General features: G+C 40.5%; 2 protein-coding genes across 5 annotated transcripts; one reads left to right on the forward strand and one right to left on the reverse strand.

The window, feature by feature from the left end:
• Positions 1–328: 328 nt before the first annotated feature.
• Positions 329–14,376, reverse strand: JKAMP (JNK1/MAPK8 associated membrane protein). Of its 3 annotated transcripts, none has more exons than XM_078858440.1 (8): positions 14,339–14,376; positions 14,043–14,197; positions 5,173–5,255; positions 3,902–4,056; positions 3,057–3,257; positions 2,411–2,592; positions 1,885–1,961; positions 329–1,461 (listed from the first exon to the last, which is right to left on the reverse strand). In XM_078858440.1, exons 2-8 carry the CDS (start codon positions 14,044–14,046, stop codon positions 1,246–1,248), a joined length of 918 nt encoding a protein of 305 aa, XP_078714566.1. In that variant the 5' UTR covers positions 14,047–14,197; positions 14,339–14,376; the 3' UTR covers positions 329–1,245. The 3 variants fall into 3 exon arrangements, with proteins under 3 accessions (XP_078714566.1, XP_078714568.1, XP_078714567.1); XM_078858442.1 differs by having other exon boundaries at positions 14,335–14,354; XM_078858441.1 differs by lacking the exon at positions 14,339–14,376 and having other exon boundaries at positions 14,043–14,330.
• Positions 14,377–15,217: 841 nt separating this feature from the next.
• BLOC1S3 (biogenesis of lysosomal organelles complex 1 subunit 3) lies at positions 15,218–18,558 on the forward strand. 2 transcript variants are annotated; one of them, XM_078857964.1, is made up of 2 exons: positions 15,218–15,465; positions 16,531–18,558. In XM_078857964.1, the coding sequence occupies exon 2, from the start codon at positions 16,542–16,544 to the stop codon at positions 17,151–17,153; it is 612 nt and encodes a 203-aa protein (XP_078714090.1). In that variant the 5' UTR covers positions 15,218–15,465; positions 16,531–16,541; the 3' UTR covers positions 17,154–18,558. The 2 variants fall into 2 exon arrangements, with proteins under 2 accessions (XP_078714090.1, XP_078714089.1); XM_078857963.1 differs by having other exon boundaries at positions 16,538–18,554.
• Positions 18,559–19,512: the final 954 nt, after the last annotated feature.

Here is a 19,512-nt window from a genome sequence, read left to right on the forward strand (position 1 = left end):
TTTTTGGAGTAATTGTATGACTAAGATTGTTTGCATGCATCCATGCAGTTTCTCGTTTAAAATGCCTTATTTTTCAATTTGCACTAGGAATACCTTACGAACTCTGCTTGATGGAAGTGAGGATTCAAAATAGATACCCTTTTTCAAATTTGTATGCAGATGCCAAGATGTCCAAAGAATATTTATGGCAGCTTCACATTTGAAAATTCTTCAAAACATAAAAATCATCTTAAATGAATACTCAGATGTTTGCTTTCTAATAATGTCAGTCTCCTTGTGCTTTAATGGATATCAATTGTTTTTACATGTGTGATGTTGTAATCTGTATGCTCATATAAACACTTCCTCTTTTAAGTAAAATAGTAGAAATTTTGAACAGCTGTAACACGTTAATTACTTTAACTGATCACCTTGCTTTCACATATCCCCTGCACGAGTTGCCATAAACATGAGATGGTAAAGGCTTGTTCTTGTTCATTTTATTTTACATCATGACATATTGTACACCTCTACAATATTACAAGCAACAATACATATAATTACACCAAAAAAGCATACATAACTTATTCCATTGAGTTCAGGTTTTGCAAGCAAATCAAATTTCAACATTGATTCAAGAAATTATAGCATCTCCATTTTAACATAAATGACACATTCTCTCTTTATGAAGGATGTACAGAAAGGGGTTTATACACAGTTTTTTGTCAGACTAAGCTGCTCACCTTGGTCATTCTGAGAAATGCTCATGCAGGACACAAGAAGAAGCCATGTAGACTGAGCCTGGCATACCAAAAATCTTATCACGTTTCGGTCTCGTGATTTAAACGAATTTAAACACCCAGATTTGCCAAATGTGCTGGCCCAGATTTTTCAATATATACGTTCATTGTGCTGTCCAATGCATAACCATTCCCCCTTCTGTTAACACTGAATCTCCTAGCTGCCTCTGACAACCAAGGCCAGCATGCAATATGGCTAATAAAGATAGTGTTCAAGCTATTTGCTGCTCCACTACCTACCTATCTTGCTACCTGGTGTGATAACTGCACGGCAAAACATATACTAGCAGTAATATTTTCTCTCACCATTACAATTCTCAGTAAAATAGATGAAGAAAACAATTTAACTTCTAAAAATGTAAAAAATAAACCAGTGTGAGTGCTGTCAGCAGCACAATATTTTGTACAACCTCTCGTGTAAGATTGGCGACATCTGCACATGCATTGCCAGAGTGCATGTACAACTTCAACCCGCATTGAGCTCCGAGTGGATCCGCTCTGGGTCAGTGAACTTAGCGGTGAGCAGGTAAAAGAGAGCTGGTCCTGGCACAAGTGCCAGCATGGGTAGATCACTCTTCAGGCTTTCCAGGCGGGTGATCGAGATGATGCCATAAGTGTGCACCACCCAGTGGCTCAGCAACACTATCAGGTTTCGCTTGTTGGAGAACAACGTTTGAATGTTCTATGAAAGGGAAGGGAGGTAAACAAAACAAAAACACACTTTTTTATAACATTGCCAAGTTGTGACCTAATCTGTGTGCAAATACTTTATCGTATATCATAACTGTTGACTGTATAATAAGTCCCGTAGCTGCTGCTATATGTTAACCCAAAATGTTGGGAGGCTCCCATGTTAAATTACTGCAAGATGGTGTACTTAATTACATAAGCACAGCTTATTCGCACAGGTACACAGAGTGCCCTCTGCTGGACTGTTTTTTTCCAAATTTCTCCATTTTCAGACTAATTAAATTCCAATGAACACAGTAACATTTTACCATGTAAACACTACCAAATAAAAGTAACGCATTTAATTGCACAACACAATTTTGCATATTGACTGCTCTTCCACTAATTGAGGTGATAAAATAAAAATCACACTTACCACGATTTTCATTAATGCAAAGTATACAGCACACGTCACAATTGAAAACACCAGTAGAATGAATGGGAAGGCAAAATCTGTAATTGAAGACAAAGGCATTACATTGTTATTTTAAAATAATCTATTTATCGTGTGACCATGCTTAATTTGAACTTGTAAATAACATCACAAAACCATGAGAATAAAATATAAAATACATTCACCATTAACACCCACAACGGAAAACTATGTAATAGACTAAAGCCCCAAACGTCAAGAAGTTTAAAAGGCCCATTACCTGAAATGTTAGCGCATTATATACTATAAATTAACCTATAATGTATCTGCAGCGGTGTTAACACAAATATGGTGCATATTTTGCATTTGTTCTTGGGTACTATTGCTAATTTAATTCATAATAATTGAAGAAGAAGATACAATCTGGACAAACTGTAACACTTTTAATGTAATGTGAGAACAAGTGCAAGCTCAGTAAAGTCAAGGCGTTTAAGTGCTCTGTACAAAGGGGACAGGACTGGGCCCTCACAGAGCAAGCCGGCAGACACAGCCTGCACGAGAGTGAGGATGGGGAGGAAGTAGAGCGCAGCATAGATGCTTTGGAAGCGATCCGCCTTGCCCAGGCTGCCGGCAAGGCGCTTCACCAGGAACGGCCGCACCACCATCATGAGCACCAGGCAGAAGGCGTAGTAGATGAACACGATTGTGTAGCTGTGCGCACAGCAGAGACAGTTATTGACAGGCGCTGCATAACAAGCCAACAACTCACAAAACTAAACAGAATTAATAGCTAAGTAGATGAGATATATGCATCCCATGATAATTGTTTTTTTTAACATCACAGCCTGGTTTACATGCAGGCGTTGACCAAGCATGCAAACCTATCCAGAGCAATGCACACTATATCAAAAAGAACAAATGCTAGCACACAATCTAGTTTAATGCTGACGTTTCATGTTCTGATAATGGTATCCGTAAGCCCATGGCAAAATGCAACCTTTTGAAATGAAAATGTCTTTCGTATACCAGAATAACCGATTACATCAACAAAAGGAAAATGTAATCCCTGGCTGCGCACATTTTTGAAGCAGCATAACAGTACGACTCGTGCAGTCATCCCGGAGAAGGATAATTGTGCGCAGCGGTGTCATCTGGTGATGAGACCGTTTACTCACAGGGGAAACACTGCCTCCTGCGTGCAGTGGATGGTGTGGATGTAGTCGGGGCTGGGGTTGAACAGCATGGTGTACCAGTCGGAGAGCACGTGCGAGCGGCATGAGCGCACGTGAAAAGAGCCCAACGGGTCACTGAGCAGCACCGTCACCACGGCAGCCGCGCTGCACTCCAACACTGCGGAAAAGTGCAGCAGCAGCGCACTGCACGCAGCGAGAGGGTCACTTGCTGACAAATGGGCATCGCTGGAAAGATAATGGGTGTTCTCTTCACTGCACAGACAAGTGTTTGGAACAGCATGAACAGTTCAGGATAATTTTAGCCAATAAAATAATTTCATTCGTTTTTAATACGAATATAACTTCAGCTTTGTGATGAAGGGACTTACATGAAAATAGTTTATTGGATCAAATAGTTAAAATTTTGGAATTTACATAATTCCAACTTAATTTTATTATCACTTTCAACAGTTAAAAGGAAAACAAGAAGAGAATATAATACAAGCCTTTTGTTACTTAACTGTCATTCCATGAATATGCAGCCATAACTGTTGGACATTAACATGTGGCTAGGCATGAATGTATAATTGTACCTATTTAATCATAACTTCGGTACATATAAATGGTAATCTTGCAAACATTACAAAACATAAAAAATCTTTATAAACAATAAAAGAGGGCTCATCAGAAAGCCCACATACATCTATAAGCAGCAAATCATGAATAATCACGTGTGACACATTCGACAACATATTAGCCAGCTTGGGATTTGGACACTCGTGATCTTATGATAAAAAAAAACATCAGCAGCTGCTTTGTGACAGCAACCATATGGGCACCGTGCACACCTCTTCCTCCGCGAGTACCACTCGATGAAGAACCAGTGCAGGATGAGGGGAAGCATGGCCATAAAGCCGAGGTACAGCCAGTCATAAAGGTTTGGAGATTCCTCGCAGCGTTGACAAAACTTGTCCTTGTCCGGCCTCTCGCCCCGAGGGCACGCCTAGATCAAAACAGCCGCGCAGTCACTCTCATGAAGTGCAAATCAAAACACCACGATAAAAAAAACATTCTTAAAATGCAATTCTTAATTGTGTGCCATAAGTATACAGCAATTCCTCGCCAACCACATGGATTAGCTTTCTGGAAAAGGCCGTGGTAGACAAATCTGCGGTTGGTAAAGTGCAGTGCCCTATGGCAAATAAGGGCTTCGGGGAACAAAGGCCACAAACTTGTCATAGCTTAACTTGCTTGTTCATTAACTAAACACAGTACATTACACAATAACATAATAAAACATAAATAAACATTACATTACCTCTAAAATTAACGATGATGATGACGATGATGACAGTGAGATGATGGGGCAAGGGGTAGTTAGAAGGGGTTCAGCCCACTCTCCTCAGCCCACCCTCCCTCTCTACTTCTGGGGCATCAATGACAGACGAGCGGCCAGGCGTACATATACGTTATCAGAACGGATTCTGAAAAAAAACTTCAATAAAAGAACTTTATCGGTACGTCTTCCAACCTGAAGATGTGCCGATAAATTTATTTTATTAGAGGCTCCTACAAGGCCATGCAGGAGGGCGTGTGGCACAGTTTGGTGCCAGCTATCATAGAGTGTGGTCATGTTGCTACAGTTCTCTGCGGTGAGTACAGTACAATGTCTTTTAAAATAACGGCGCTCTGCCTCTAAATAAAATTTACGTGACCTGCTTGAGCGTTCCAAGATTCGGCGGCGAGCAGGACCCACACTGCAATTTGCAGATATCTCGGAATGGGAAAAGGTAAACGTGAATGTGGTTGCGGTGCGACGCTGTCTATGCACTACGAGAATTACAGTACACACAACAAAAGAGACGGACAGCCATGGCACGGAAGAAAACTGCAGCCGATCAACACGTAAAGGCGTGTTGCGGACCCGTGCTTACCAGCGGATACTCAAATTTCCAGACCGCGGTTGGTAAATTGGTTCACAAATAATAAACCGTGTATACATGAAACCGCGTTTGGCAAAGGATTCCTGTATTACAAAATTAAAGCAAAGTTTAATGTAGAGATGTGCAGATTAACATATGCATTTATGTTTACAATAATAACAGTGACGAATACTCACGCCACATTCACTGTATGTATCATTTCCACCGAGCTGGCGTCGCCCGCAGTAGATGCCAGGGCACAACTGCTGCATATCCACAGCTGGAAGGGAAAAAGTGCATTATAATCATACGTATATCTATAATGACATTTTAAATGTTTGCCCTGGTTACAAGTGTTTTAATCCATTTTGAATAGCTAATTGATAAATTAATTTTGAGCCAATATGTAATTAGTGTCATCATGAAATTGTGACTTGTATGCTCAAATCAGGGTCTTAAAATGAAAATCTTGAATAATTTCTTCAGCATATTTTTATTTATTTATGGTGCTATGTAAATTGTTGTTGTATTCCTCTCTGACCATCTGATATAATCCATCCAACAGCCAAGCAAAATAATCCAATACTTAGCTTTCAGCCTATGCTAGCAATTTGGGGACATGCATGCAAATATTCATTTTAAAAAGAAACACAGGACAGTTGTGGCACCTAGAGTATGTAAGCCACAGGACTTAACTGACCAACTTTCACTGAAATGTTTGTAATTTTGTCCATGACTGCCCAAGCATCCTATAAAGTATAACCTGCACTATAATTTCTGCTAACAAGGATAAAGGTACTGGCATTTATTCAGCAAAAAACCGACACAGAAACAAACAGCCTCCAATGGCCTGAGGTTTAAAAACCAATCCGCTTTGATCATTGTAGCGTGATGACATGAAAGTCAAAAGTACACAAAACCCTTAAATCCCCGTGGGGAATTTTAAAAAACATATCAGTGGGAGGTTTGGAAATTATTTCTGTGACCGTGCCCTGACTTCGCTAATGTTCTACCATGGCACGACTTACGTTGGCTCATTAAGCCTCTGATTAAATAATTGCCTCCATGACATCTGCTGAGTGGAATTTATGGACAATGGCTTGCAAACCTCTTCACCGTCATACACAGGGCAGATACAATCCCAAGAGAATTCAAGCAAGCTAAAGTCATCGCCATTCTGAAACCAAGAAATCCCTCCAGCTACAAGCCAATATCCCTTTTCCCTCCACGCTGATGGAACGTGCCATTCTTGCCAGACTTTCTCCCACTATCGATTCCCAACTGCCTCCCGAATAAGCAGGATTTCGAACTGGCTTTAGCTGCTGCAAACAGATAGTTGCCTTCATCATCCTCATAGAAGCTGGTTTCCAGCATCAACAGATAACTGGTACAGCAATGAGTGACCTCTCTTCTGCCTATAAACTGCTTGACGTCATGGCCTACTGCTGAAATTGTCAAAAATTATCAAACGTTGTACTATCGCACGATGCTCAGCAACCGTACTTTCAGGGTACACCTCTCTGGTAAACACATACACAAGAGAATAATGAACAATGGCGTCCCTCAAGGCTCATTAAGAGCACCGCCACTATTTAACATATATCAGAATCTTGATTAGGACTGGTGGACTCTGATGAGCTATGAAGCTATTCACTCATGTCCAGAAAATATATGTGGCCTGCCATAGGCATCATCTAACAAGTTCATATCTGCAGATAACATAGCCCTTGCTGTACAGGGTATAAAGCTCGAAAACATTGCCAATACAGCTGATCTAACGTTTTGGAGACATTTCCATCACTGGAGACTGACCAAATCTTTCCAAAGCCACCCACAAATGCTTTCCAGCTGAACAATCATGCAGCAGATGTCACCCTTGATGTGTCCTTCTGTGATCCTACTCCTAGATATCTAGGGGTTAGCATGGATAGAAGCCTGACCTTCAAGCCCCACATTAAAAAGATCTGTGAGAAGACCAAAAGAAGAATCACACTGCTACAGAAACTTGCCTAAACGACCGGAGGCGCTTCAGCCGATGTGCTGCAAACTTCTGACCAATCACTACTCAGTGTCAGGCTATTGTGCTCCAGCCTGGTCCGGGAGCTCACACATAAAACTGCTCGATGCATTATGGAATGCGCATCATTACCAACACTGAAATAGACACTTAATTCCCTGGATCCCTGTTCTCGCGAATATTCTGCCAACAAATATCCACAGACATGCTAACTGAAAAGGAGTTCATACCTTTTCTTCACAACGACAACCGACCCATAATCCAAGACCTTAACAATGTGCCTCAAGTCCCGATACCCCTTCTGGGATGACACTATCACCATCCTAATATCTCACCCAGATACAAAAGAATGCTGGCAAACAGAATGTAAGAACACGGACATCCAGAATTTAAGATGGAATAACAGGCCACAGGTTAACTGTGGTCATACAATCCAAACTATGGACCATATATTAAACCACTGTCATATCCGCTCATTCAATGGAGGAACAGCAAAACAACAAGCCCTCTCCTGAAGCTCCCTCGTGGAGAGCAGACCTGACATTGGCATTTAGCTCCTGAATATATTGCTGCCAAACGCTAAAATAGAATAGTGGAATATAAATCCACGCAGAGGGACATGGTAATATTACCATTAATACCACGCAGTAATAACATACTTATCCAACAATAATCCATGTATATACCAATACACCATTAGGCAGTAAACTCATCACACAGCAATACTTCAATTACAGTGATCCACAGATACACACTAATGCTTTACATCAATACATGCAAAGTGTAATATTAAGGAGATTGTAGCATAACATTTACCAAAAATTTACTCAGGGCACATGGAAACCAATAACTGATATTGGTTTGCAATATCCCAGGAGTTCATTTACATTTTTAATACAATGAAAATCGCTGCATGGGTTAATAGGGCACTGCATTTAAGATAATAACACAGGCAAAACACATCTATTCTCATATCAACTACACTATTCACAAAATCATCTAATGTATTAAATGCACTTTTTACACGTTACAGTTGCACAATTTTGTGTCAAAAGAATAAAGGAGTCACATGTCCCTTGTCCATGGGAATTGTACTTTTATGTAATAAAAATGCCAATTGTTAGTGGTGTTCGAATGTTAACAATTACTGTAGTAACTCATGAGTCTGTCTGCGTAAGTACATGCAAATACATTTAGCACTGTTACGAAAGACAGTGCTAAATAGTTGATCATACAATCAACTATTTTTTTAAGTTAATCTGAGTATCTTATCCCTTATTCACAAAGGGGCCCTGGGCATTAGTGGCAAAATATGAGCGTTACCTGTAAATACTGTAATATTTACTGTATAATACTGCCTGATAATAGAATACAGTAAATGAATAACATGTTGGCAAGGGTTTTTCTTACCGAGAGATAATGTATTGCATATGTAATGTTATAGGTGCACTCCCAAAACATTGGTCTATTAAAAATTGTACTGTACAGTTGCATTAAACAATTAGGCTCATTGACATATTAGAGTATATAAAATCAAAATCAATCTTCACCATCAAATAAAAATGGGTAATTTGAACAAAAAATCACAGAGTTGAATAATACCTCTGAAGAGACAGCTGTCATTTTCACTAAAAGTCATCTGCTTGTTTATGTAATAACATGCCAAGATAATAAGTAATGTGAATGTTTTTTTATATTCTCTAGGATTTAAAGAATATTCTGGCAACAGAACGACATTAATCAGAGCACAAATTGAAAAGTTAGAGCAATTTTAAATGAACCGTTTCAGCCTTCTGTATTCAAACACTGCCACCTCTTAGGGGTGCTGGTTTTGTCTTCCGAACTTTGGTGGTAAGAGTCCGCAGCCACTAACAGAGTTATTGTTGGGGTGGAGAGGAGCCCTGCCAGCAGCCATCCAGGAAACTCGAGGCATAGATGATTACATTCAGAGAAATCTGGTAATTTTATTTACACTCTAAACGACCAAATAATTTCATAAAGACAATTTAGCAATTTTCTCCCCATGTCTGTATTTGAATGAATTTATTTTGAAAAATGTGAGGTGGTGTATGGGAATACCATCGTAAGATACAATCTTTTCATAAATTCATTCAGTGACCTACTTTCTGCAGAAAAGCTGGACTTTTTGTCAAAGGTCTAAGATTTGTTTTTATTCATGATCTGCTATGCTACATCCACTGCCGGACAAAGGCCTCAACAAGTCACCACCATCCTTCATGGTTCCACGATGCAACAATTCACCTAGCACCTGCACATGAGCTGATTTTATGCTCAATCTCTTCTCGAGTGCTCTCACTCCTTTGACCACTGGTTCGTTATCCTTGCCCACTGGCTATATACAGTGGTAGGCCGCTGTACGTGAGCTGTATCGTTCAGTTTCATTCCGACAAACGGGGCACTACTTTTTATTTTGCTCAATATGTTCAACGTTAATAAAAGGTATCCAAGCAAAAAGTTCTCCACGCATTATCCTGGAGTTAATGAGAAAAGTGTAATTTATTGGCGCACTATATTGACTGCCTATTGAGACATATACAACTGTTGAGCTAGATTTTCAACCAATCAGCATCGAAAGTAGGTCTGAGCTAAAATCAAGCCAATATCACTACGCACATGTAAACATGGAGGACGTAAGCAGTGCAGCTTCATCCGATTGCGGCGATCAAGCTCGATTAAGGTGAGTTCCACACAGCCATGTCCTTTATGGCAGTGATAGGCAAACGTTTCAAAGAAGCAGGACTACAGGATATGCTGATTGAATCAAATGTGGTAGCTGTTGGTTCAATAAATGGAGTCATTAGTGGACATCACTACAACCGTAGCATTCGTGCACACAAACTCCTATTTGAAGCAATGCATAACTTGCGGTTGAGGTCATTCTTCTGTCCCTTCCTGAGCAACATCACACTCGTTACATATCAGCCATGGAAGATCTAGTACGAGAGTACAAGTCTGAGGCAGGATTTTCATCTAACTCAGTGTCTGACATATTATCAGATATGCTGTCCTGCTATGATAGATATGTACATGAGATGAACTCTGTTAATCCCACCTTTGGACTTTGGAGCTCATACATTGAAATGGTTCAACTATTACTGAGTTTCATTAGAGCAACCAGAGACTCTGACTGGAGCCTTCACTTAGCAACAGTGAGACGTATGCTGGCATGGTATTTTGCATATGACCGCCAAAATTATGCAAGGTACCTATCAGCATATTGGGTCGAGATGATCAATCTTCCAAAGACTCATCCACATTGCTATGAAGAAGTTACTGCAAAAGGAAACTGGACAGTACAGCGTAAGGATGCTAACAGGTTCTCATCCATACCTTGTGACCAAGCAATAGAACAAACCTGCAACCGTGATTCAAAGAACAAAGGCGGCATAACTGGGATAACATTGAACAGAGGTGCCGTCCAGCGATGGATACTGTCTCATCCTGAACGTTCTGCAATCACAAGGCAGTGTGAAATGATGGCTGGAATGCAACATGAAGAGAGGGGTCATAAAGAGTTGGATGCAACAGGAATTGCAAAAGACAATGCTGCTGTTATATCTTTGGTTTCAGCGGTTGAGTCTATGATCAATCCCTTCCTGCCTCGTAAAGATCTTGTATGTGTTAGCTCTGGTGTTGTTGCTACAAAGACTGTCAGAGATGACATACAAAGTGCTTGTGATAAAGGTGAAACAGCTCTGAAAAATTTCATCCAAGATCGAGTCCAGTCATCAAAAACAGACTTCTTCTCTCCAATAAAGTCCTTGAAGCTCACTACGTTTGGGGATCAAATGAAGAAATCATCTAAGACAAAAGATGGAAATCAAGTCATTCTAAAAAATGACAGGAGACTCTGTGCACGACTGTTAGTGATAAGTCAATCCCGGTCTGTAAACTTGAAAGAGATTCTGACATATTCACTTGGCAATATCTCATCCCCGCTAGCAAGCACTGATGGTTCATTAGCCAAAACAAATAAGGCTGCTCTTCTAGCTTGTTTAGAATCAAAGAACAAGGACTGTCATGTGAACAAGACTGTTGGTGATAATGGTGCCCTACTGATAGATGGCATGGCATTGATCAGGAGTCTCAAGAATATACCAGACACATTCGGTGAGCTTGCTGATGATCTTCTTCAACTTATGATTAAGATGGGTAGAAAGTTCAGTTGTCCAAGGGTCGATTTTGTCATTGATTGCTACCCGGCAGTGAGCATCAAAAATGCTGAACGATCAAGACGTGCTGGTGCTGGACAACAATTACTGCAAATATACAGCATCAAGCAGAAGACTCCAAGTCAGTGGACCAAGTTTCTAGCCAGTGGTAAAAATAAAGAAGCCTTGACAGACTTTCTCTTTGAGACATGGAGAACTGTGCCTTTACAAGCAGCTGGAAAAGACATAGCTATCTTTGTGGCACACAGAAATGTATGTCATCAACTCACTCTTAAAGATGGCATTATGTCTGTCAAAGAGGTAGAATCTTTGACTTGTGACCATGAAGAAGCTGACACGAGGCTCCTACTTCATGCAAAACATGCCTGGAGTGAACTTTATAATAAGATAATCATCCAGAGTCTTGACACTGATGTTGCTATCATTTCACTTTCAATAATGGCTAAGCTTCCCTCAGCAAAGATGTACTTTCTGACAGGAACAAAAGACAGGCAAAGAATGTTAGATCTCCAGGCTATTGGTTCTGCTTTGGGTCCTTCACTAACAGAGGCACTGATAGGACTACACACATTCACTGGCTGTGACTCAACTAGTTCCTTTTATGGGAAAGGAAAAGAGAAACCACTAAATATAGTGTCTGGAAACACAGAGTACATCAGTGCATTTGTTGCTCTTGGGAGGCAATTTGAAATGGACAGCACCGCATTTGTGACCATAGAACGTTTTGTGTGTGAGCTGTATGGAGAAAAGGTATCAGATGTTAATTTGGCCAGATACAATAGGTTCTGTGTCCAGGCCTCTTCCGAACAGGCATTACCTCCAACAAAAGATGCACTTGCAGAGCACTTCAAGCATGCTAACTACCAAGCTGCAATCCACAGGAGAGCATTGGATCCTTTTATAAATGCTCCCAGTCCAGACGGCTTTGGATGGATTGTCAAGGATGGTGATCTCATCATATCATGGATGACTAAAGATCCAGCTCCTCAACAGATTTTGGGGTCACTCCACTGTGGGTGTAAGTCTGGTACTTGTACAGGTGGAAGGTGCTCATGCCACAAGGCTGGCCTGGCCTGCACTGACCTATGTAAATGTGTTCATTGTGACAATGTGAGATTAACTGAGGATATTGTTTCATGTGAATTTGATAGTGAGGACAGTGATCTTGATGTGTTAATATAGGATATATATATTTAATATAAATCAATCAAAATTAAATCTTGTTTACAATAATCATTCCTGTGAATATGTACATGTAGTGCAGTTACTGCTCGTGTATGCGAATTGACAATTCACCATTAAATGTGCTATTTTGAAAAGAGTTTTTTATATATATATTATAGTTTGGCTTAATTCTATTTGTTATTCATATTTTACCTCAAATATTACCTTTGAATTGGAACAACATAATGAGAAGTAATTGGGATGTTAATGCTACAGTAGAAGTTTTCTTGATAATCTTATCATGTTTACTGTGCATAGATAGCAACTTCAGGTATATCACACATTTCAAACTGGTTTATTTTGTACTTCAAGTGGTAATTCTGCATTTTTGGGTTTATATGATAAACAGGTTTGAAAGTGCAAAATTCCCTATGGTTTCCCTTTTTTTCAAAATGGGCACCTTTAGCATCATTTTTCTCAAAAACGGCAAGGTTGTGTGCGGATAACTTTTTCCTAAGGAATCTCTATATATTTCTGATGTTAAATATAAAAAAAGTAGGTAGTGCCCCACTTGGTGGAACGAAACCCTATTTCTAGGCCTCTTTTAGGCTACTGACAGCGGCCTATGGTGACGTCTCCTGCCTAAGCGCCAGTTTATTCCTTTAACCTGCATTGTTCTCTAATCCGTGGTATCCTTTCTCTCTCAGTGTAATCATAAGCATGCATCTCTCCACACTCCTCTGTGTACGTTTGAGATTGTTTTCCATCCTCTTTATCGATATCCATGTTTCTGATCCATTTCATACAGGAAATACACACTGATTAAAATGTTTCCCATTCAGACACATTGGGATGTTGCTTTTCATTACCAAGTCCAGATTTCCAAAAAACATTACAATTAACCCACATTATATTGATCTCAGTTCTAGTTCAATAACTGCCATTGGTTCACATTATGTTGCTGTTTTCCAGCCATGTTCCCCTCACAATGTTTCTACTTATGTAGCAAACTTGTTGTACATTAATTTTGTTTTCCCAATATTTACTTTCAGCCCAACATTGCAGCCTTCTCCGTGAAGATGTTCTAATATTGTCTGGTTCATTCCCATTGGACGTTATAATGACTATACAACTAGAAAATCCGAGATGATTAATAACTTCTCTATTTATTTGTTTGCCTTTGTTCCTCCAATAAAATTTTAGCAAAACATCACCCCATGTTCCTGTGAATAGCATTGGCGGCGAAACCGTGTCTTCTATTTAGCTGGCCTGCCGCTCCTGACACAATTATACGACTCAACCACTTAAATGTAAAATTATAGTTGTCGCTCCACCTCCACGTTAGGCATACGAAGAGCGTCTTCAAAGTCTGGGCTTTATGGTATTTGATCTAAACGGTCAGTGGTAGAACACGTCCACCTTGCTTACGTAGTTTGTTTGGCTTATATACATCGTCCATTATTCAGCTCTCTATGATAGTGAACAATGTATATAATAGTACTGTATAGACATGCATTTGCATGTGATACAAACAAATTTGTTTAGCACGTAGGCTTTCGCGACCGACCTAACCCAAAAAGCTCTATTGTAGATTTTTAAAATGTTGGCATCTTAGAACTTTCAGTTTGACGTTCTAATAAAAACACAAAGGACAAGTATTCAGCATTACAACCCAACAATCGACAACACGTACGCATGGTGTAAGGAGACCGAGATGAGGTGGGATAGGTGGTCGCTCCTCGCCGCCTCTGGCCGGGTTTGAGGCTTCGTTGGCGGCTGCCGATCCAGTCGAGGCCGGTCACGCACTTGCGAACTAGGCCTTACCGGCCTTAAGTCCTCAAAAACGCACTAAACACGAACAAAAACAGCCCAGTTAAGACGTGCAGCCATCGCAAGAGTTACTAGTAAATGTTTAAAATCACAAGTGTAAGTTTATATTGACGGCGCTTTAGTTAGGGGGGTGAACGTGTGAGACGGAGACGCACTAACCCGGACGTGACCGGGTCCCCCCCCCCACGCGATGCCAGACCAGAGGTTTAATTACTCCGTTATCTTTTAAGTTTCGTTTATAGATTTTTTTATTTTGTTGGCAATCGAACTTATAACAGAGATGTTATACGAGGTGACGTTAAGGTTTCAGGTTTAACACGGAGGCTTTCGCGACCAATGTTATTCCATAAGATTTTTTTTTTTATGGGTGAGATAGTGTAAACATGTTCCGTTTATTTAAAGTCACGTAGAAGGGAAATAATAATAAAATAATAAAAATATAAAATACAAATTCTCACGACGTTCCACAGCAAGAACAGCTGTGGATTTCACCCCTGATGATGATTGCTTGTGTTGCAGTCGAAACGTCATGAGAATTGTATTGTTTGATATTTTGTATTATTTTATTCTTCTCTTCTACGTGACTTTACCGAAAGAACCAAGAATAGGTGTTAAGATGTTAAAACACCTAACATAAACATTGTGCAAGGAATCGTGTCTGCGTTAACCACACGTACTTGTGGTGAACATGCAAACAAAACAAACCTATTCTTACATTTTGATACTGGCCAGGGGGGTCCCATGATGCAGAAACAAGTTCGCTCGGCTAAACAACCCAAACTTTGATTCCATTATGTAACACAATTTTTGTTAATGGTTAGTGTTATTTTCTAATTGCTTATGCCTCAAAAGTACATCAAATGGCTATTATTCCCCCAAAAAATTGCTTTTGTGACCATAACTTGCACACGTTTTCTCATTGAAAAACAAAGTTTTTATTTTAAAAACGCGTTTGTAAAACGGAGGCCTCGGAGGCGGAAAAGGAAAAAGCCGCCGCCCGCTCCCTCACGGGATTCCGTAACAGCTGACGCCATTCACGTGACCGGCCCCTTCCCGTGGTGCGAGCAAGTGACGGTCGCGAGCGATACAATCACAACAACAATACCAATCACCAGCAGCAATTATAACAACTATGCTTGCCTCTGGTCATTCATGGTGACAATTATAACGATGACGTCTAGACCGTGTCGATCTGCTGCTTGCGGGTTTTAAGCCAGGCAACTTTCAGGCGTCGCGGCGACGGAGTGAGTGGAACGCGGCGACTTCGTGGACCTGAATTCAACCAGGTGAGATCACACTGAGATGTGACCGGTTGACAGGTTATATGATTATTCAACCAGATGTGGGGATATATGATTATTCAAACAGGTGAGGTACCTCTAAGATGTGACGGGTGAGGGGCTATATGATTAATCAACCAGGTGATGGCCCACTGAGATGACCGGTTGACAGGTTATATGATTAATTATTCAACCAGGTGAGGTCCCTCTGACCGGTTGACGGGCGATATGATAATTGAACCAGGCGAGGTCCCACTGAGATGTGAACGGTTGACAGGTTATATGATTTTTCAACCAGGTGAGGTCCCTCTGACCGGTTGACGGGCTATATAATAATTGAACCAGGCGAGGTCCCACTGAGATGTCACCGGTTGACAGGTTATATGATTATTCAAGCAGGTGAGGTCCCTCTGACCTGTTGATGGGCTATATGATTATTTAACCAGGTGAGGCCCCACTGAGATGTGACCAGTTGACGGGCTATTTGATTATGCAGCCAGATAAGTTCCTTCTAAGACGTTACCAGGTGAGGTCCATCTGATTAATTATTCAACCATATTACGATTATTATGGCAATACTTTATTGTATAAGGAGAGGTTTCTCATTCAATGTCCCATTGATTATATTATATATTGCGTTATAGTTTGCATTGGAGTACACAAACATTTTTGGGAGAATGAGTGCCTGAGCAATGCCCATTTTCGTGCATTTGCGCCAAATGCTGACTATTGTTACGCTTGAAAATACTAAAATATACCTTATGCTTAGTGCTCATTGGTTAGATGTACTTTTGCAATTTTAAAAGTTCTGCTTTACCATGACTAAGTTCTGTGTGTAAAGCCTCTCACGTGTGACCCAATTTCATACACTTTATAAAACAAATTTGAATAAGTGGTGTGTAAATGCTTCATATTTCTTAATCTATTGTATGTTATAATCATATGCTAGCAGTTGTTAATACTCTTTGATTAAACCATGGTTGTGAATATATTTTTTTAGTACAGTAAACGAGTGCGTATTTCATGGCAGCTAAATTATAATTCTGTAATAAAAGTGTTGTTGTTCATGAGGGCACAGGGCCATGGCATCCAGCAAGTACCAAACGGTTGTGGAGGGGGAGGCCTCGGAGACCGACTCAGATGAGGAGGTGTGTACCACTTCAGTAGCAGCAGAACCCAGCGCATGCATGGTGGTCACAGGAGAGGCTTCCGAAACAGACGAGGATGAAGGGGAGGAAGCAGAAGAAGAGATTCAAGCTGTCCGTAACAACGGTCTGATACAACACGAGGACCTGACCTCGCTGACAGGGCAAGGTGCCATCTCATCGTTGACTGTGGAGAGGAGACCCGGGAGGGTGGAGATCTGCGGCGAGACAGAAGTGCCCGCGCAAATCTCCCGGCCACCGGGGACGAGGAGTTACAACACGCTGCTGCAACTGAAGCTCCGAGAAAGCAACGCGCGTCTGCGTGGTGACGTGGCCGAGATGGTGCGCAAGGCATACACCACAGCCGCCAGGGACGTGCGCAACACCACGCAGCGGCTGGGCGATTCACAGGTGGTCATCATAGAGGCGTCAAATAGCCTGCACCATGCCCTGGACAACCTACACAGCATCCGCGACAAGATGGACATCATCACCAGCTGCAATTTGCTGCCAGAAATACATCTGCCTGCCGAGTACAAGCCTTCCTGATGCCTCTCACTGAAGGGTTATCTTATACACCTGAATAAATACAAATATACAAATCCCAGGAACACGTTTGTTGAATTCATATAACATGTTTTTCAATGTATTTGTTGATTTGTCTTGGTCCATGTAATGTAAATAGTTTTGCAGAATTAATGTATCATTATGCAATGCATAACGATACTGTTTATGCAATGCATACTGTTATTGCATTGCATAAACAGTATGTTTTGTAATCGGTGGCACAGTGGTTATGACCAAGACTAACGTAAATCGTGAATGATATGTGAACCTATCATAGTCAAACCTGACTGACCAAGAGCCCCCATGAGCAACAGGGGAGCCCTTCCGGAATTGTTTGGCAAGGGCTAAAATCATGATGGTAGAATCCAAAATATTTAACCAATGAACAGTAATTTTTATTTGATCCTTAATTATTTGTCAGTGCAAGACAAATGGCTTGAATTACTTAAAACAAATTATTTGGTGTGTTTCCTTCCGTTTTTGAAGCAGCAGCAGCAATTTGTAAAAGGTAAATAAGAGGTGTATCTCAATTTTCACTTGATTGTTGCCAGATGTGAAATCCTCAAAATGCTGGGTACTATACTGCATTTGATCAATTCTAAAATGCCTTATAGGTCACTTAAATGTTTAAAGGTTATGCTTTACAACAATGTGTACCTCTAGACATTTATTTTTATCACCCCCCCTCCTCCACCGAGTGTGTTGTTATTCTGCCTGTGTAATTTCTATTGAGATATGTGCACCTACAATGTGACTGGGTCGTGCACCTCATCACCTAATGTAGGTGTTATATGAAATGTCCTGAACTGTAATGTATCTCCTAAACCAGGGGTCGGCAACCAAAATAACAAGAAGAGCCATTTCTTTCCAATTCGGTAGAAAATTCAGTATTTCAAGAGCCGCAATGCATCTGAGTACATACTGTACATACGTACATATTGTCAAGAAGCAGCCCGTAAAGAGCCGCATGCGGCTCCGGAGCCGTAGGTTGCCGACCCCTGTCCTAAACCATATGTGAGTTCTGTCGAGTTATCACGTGTACGTTTGAATATGCAGTTTTGGAGATATGGACGGTGAAATAAATATTGCACTGCATGGCCTTGTTCAATGAATGCGGTTTTATCCAAGACAGTAAAGTACATTATTGTGGACCGAATAATAAAATTAGTCTGAGTTTCCTTGGGATGGAAATCTGGTGTCGGATGTGCAGGCAGTCCCTGAGATACGAACGTTCTAACTATGAACGAACCGCCATACGATTATTTTCAACCATCCGACATGCAAATGTTCGGTCATATCAACGAACTACATAAGTATTTTGTTCATCGGAGTGATCCTCCACAAGGTGTAATGAGTCCCAGCATCCCGTGTGAAACACCCCTTCCGACAAGTAAGCCAGTATCAGGACTCAAGTGAAAATAAAAATGTATTCCTTTTATGTTTTATTTACGATACAGTATTAAAGTATTACATGCAAATGTACAATATTTTTTAGTTTAAGTGCTTCCCTTTTTTTTTACAGTGCTTCCCATTTTTTTGTTGAACCATAACACTTTTTATAAACACTGCCCACATGTACATAATATTGAGTTCCGAGATAACAAATCTACTTACGAATGTCTCAGGAACATAACCCGTTCCTAAGTCGAGTACTGTATTGCATGGTACAAGTACAGACCCATTTGTTATTCTGCTCTTGGATGACGGATTCCCCATGCCCCAATGCTAGTTGTGGGGATTATGTGACAAAACGTTCACGTTGGTTAAAAGGTGGTAAATTAGAGCATAGTCCACGACAATTATTACAGTACTATACTCCAATGGATTTTGCTGCACTGTCCTCGGTTGGCAACAATCCAGCAATGGCCTACAACACTATAGCTGCTACGTATATTAAAAATTTTGCATCCGTTAATAATACTGCCTTCAAAAGAAAAAGTTTATAAGAGGCGACGTTTCGGGAAGAAACCTCGGAGGAATCTGACTTATGTTGTGAAAGGCCATTTGCCGAAGTTATTTCCTTAAGCAGTGTTTTTGGCAAATGTTTTTTTTGTACGTATGCATCACTGCCAACGGTATATTTTACGAAGTAAATCAATCAGCCAAGCACGAACCTAATATTGTGAACATTATTTGAATCCGTTGCGTTGGCAGTGGTGCACAAAAAAAAACATGCATCAATCACATTGTGTAGCCTTAAAATAATTAAATACAAATAGGCGACGTTTCAGGCAATATCCCTTCATAATACTGTGCTTTCGTGCATTTGAACGTTCATCGTTGCATCCAACTATCTGCGAAACCTTACCCCTGCAATTCCAAACATGTACGGCATGTACAA

The sequence above is a fragment of the Lampetra fluviatilis genome, chromosome 7, assembly GCF_964198595.1.
Source record: "Lampetra fluviatilis chromosome 7, kcLamFluv1.1, whole genome shotgun sequence".
NCBI classification, from domain to species: Eukaryota; Metazoa; Chordata; class Hyperoartia; order Petromyzontiformes; family Petromyzontidae; genus Lampetra; species Lampetra fluviatilis.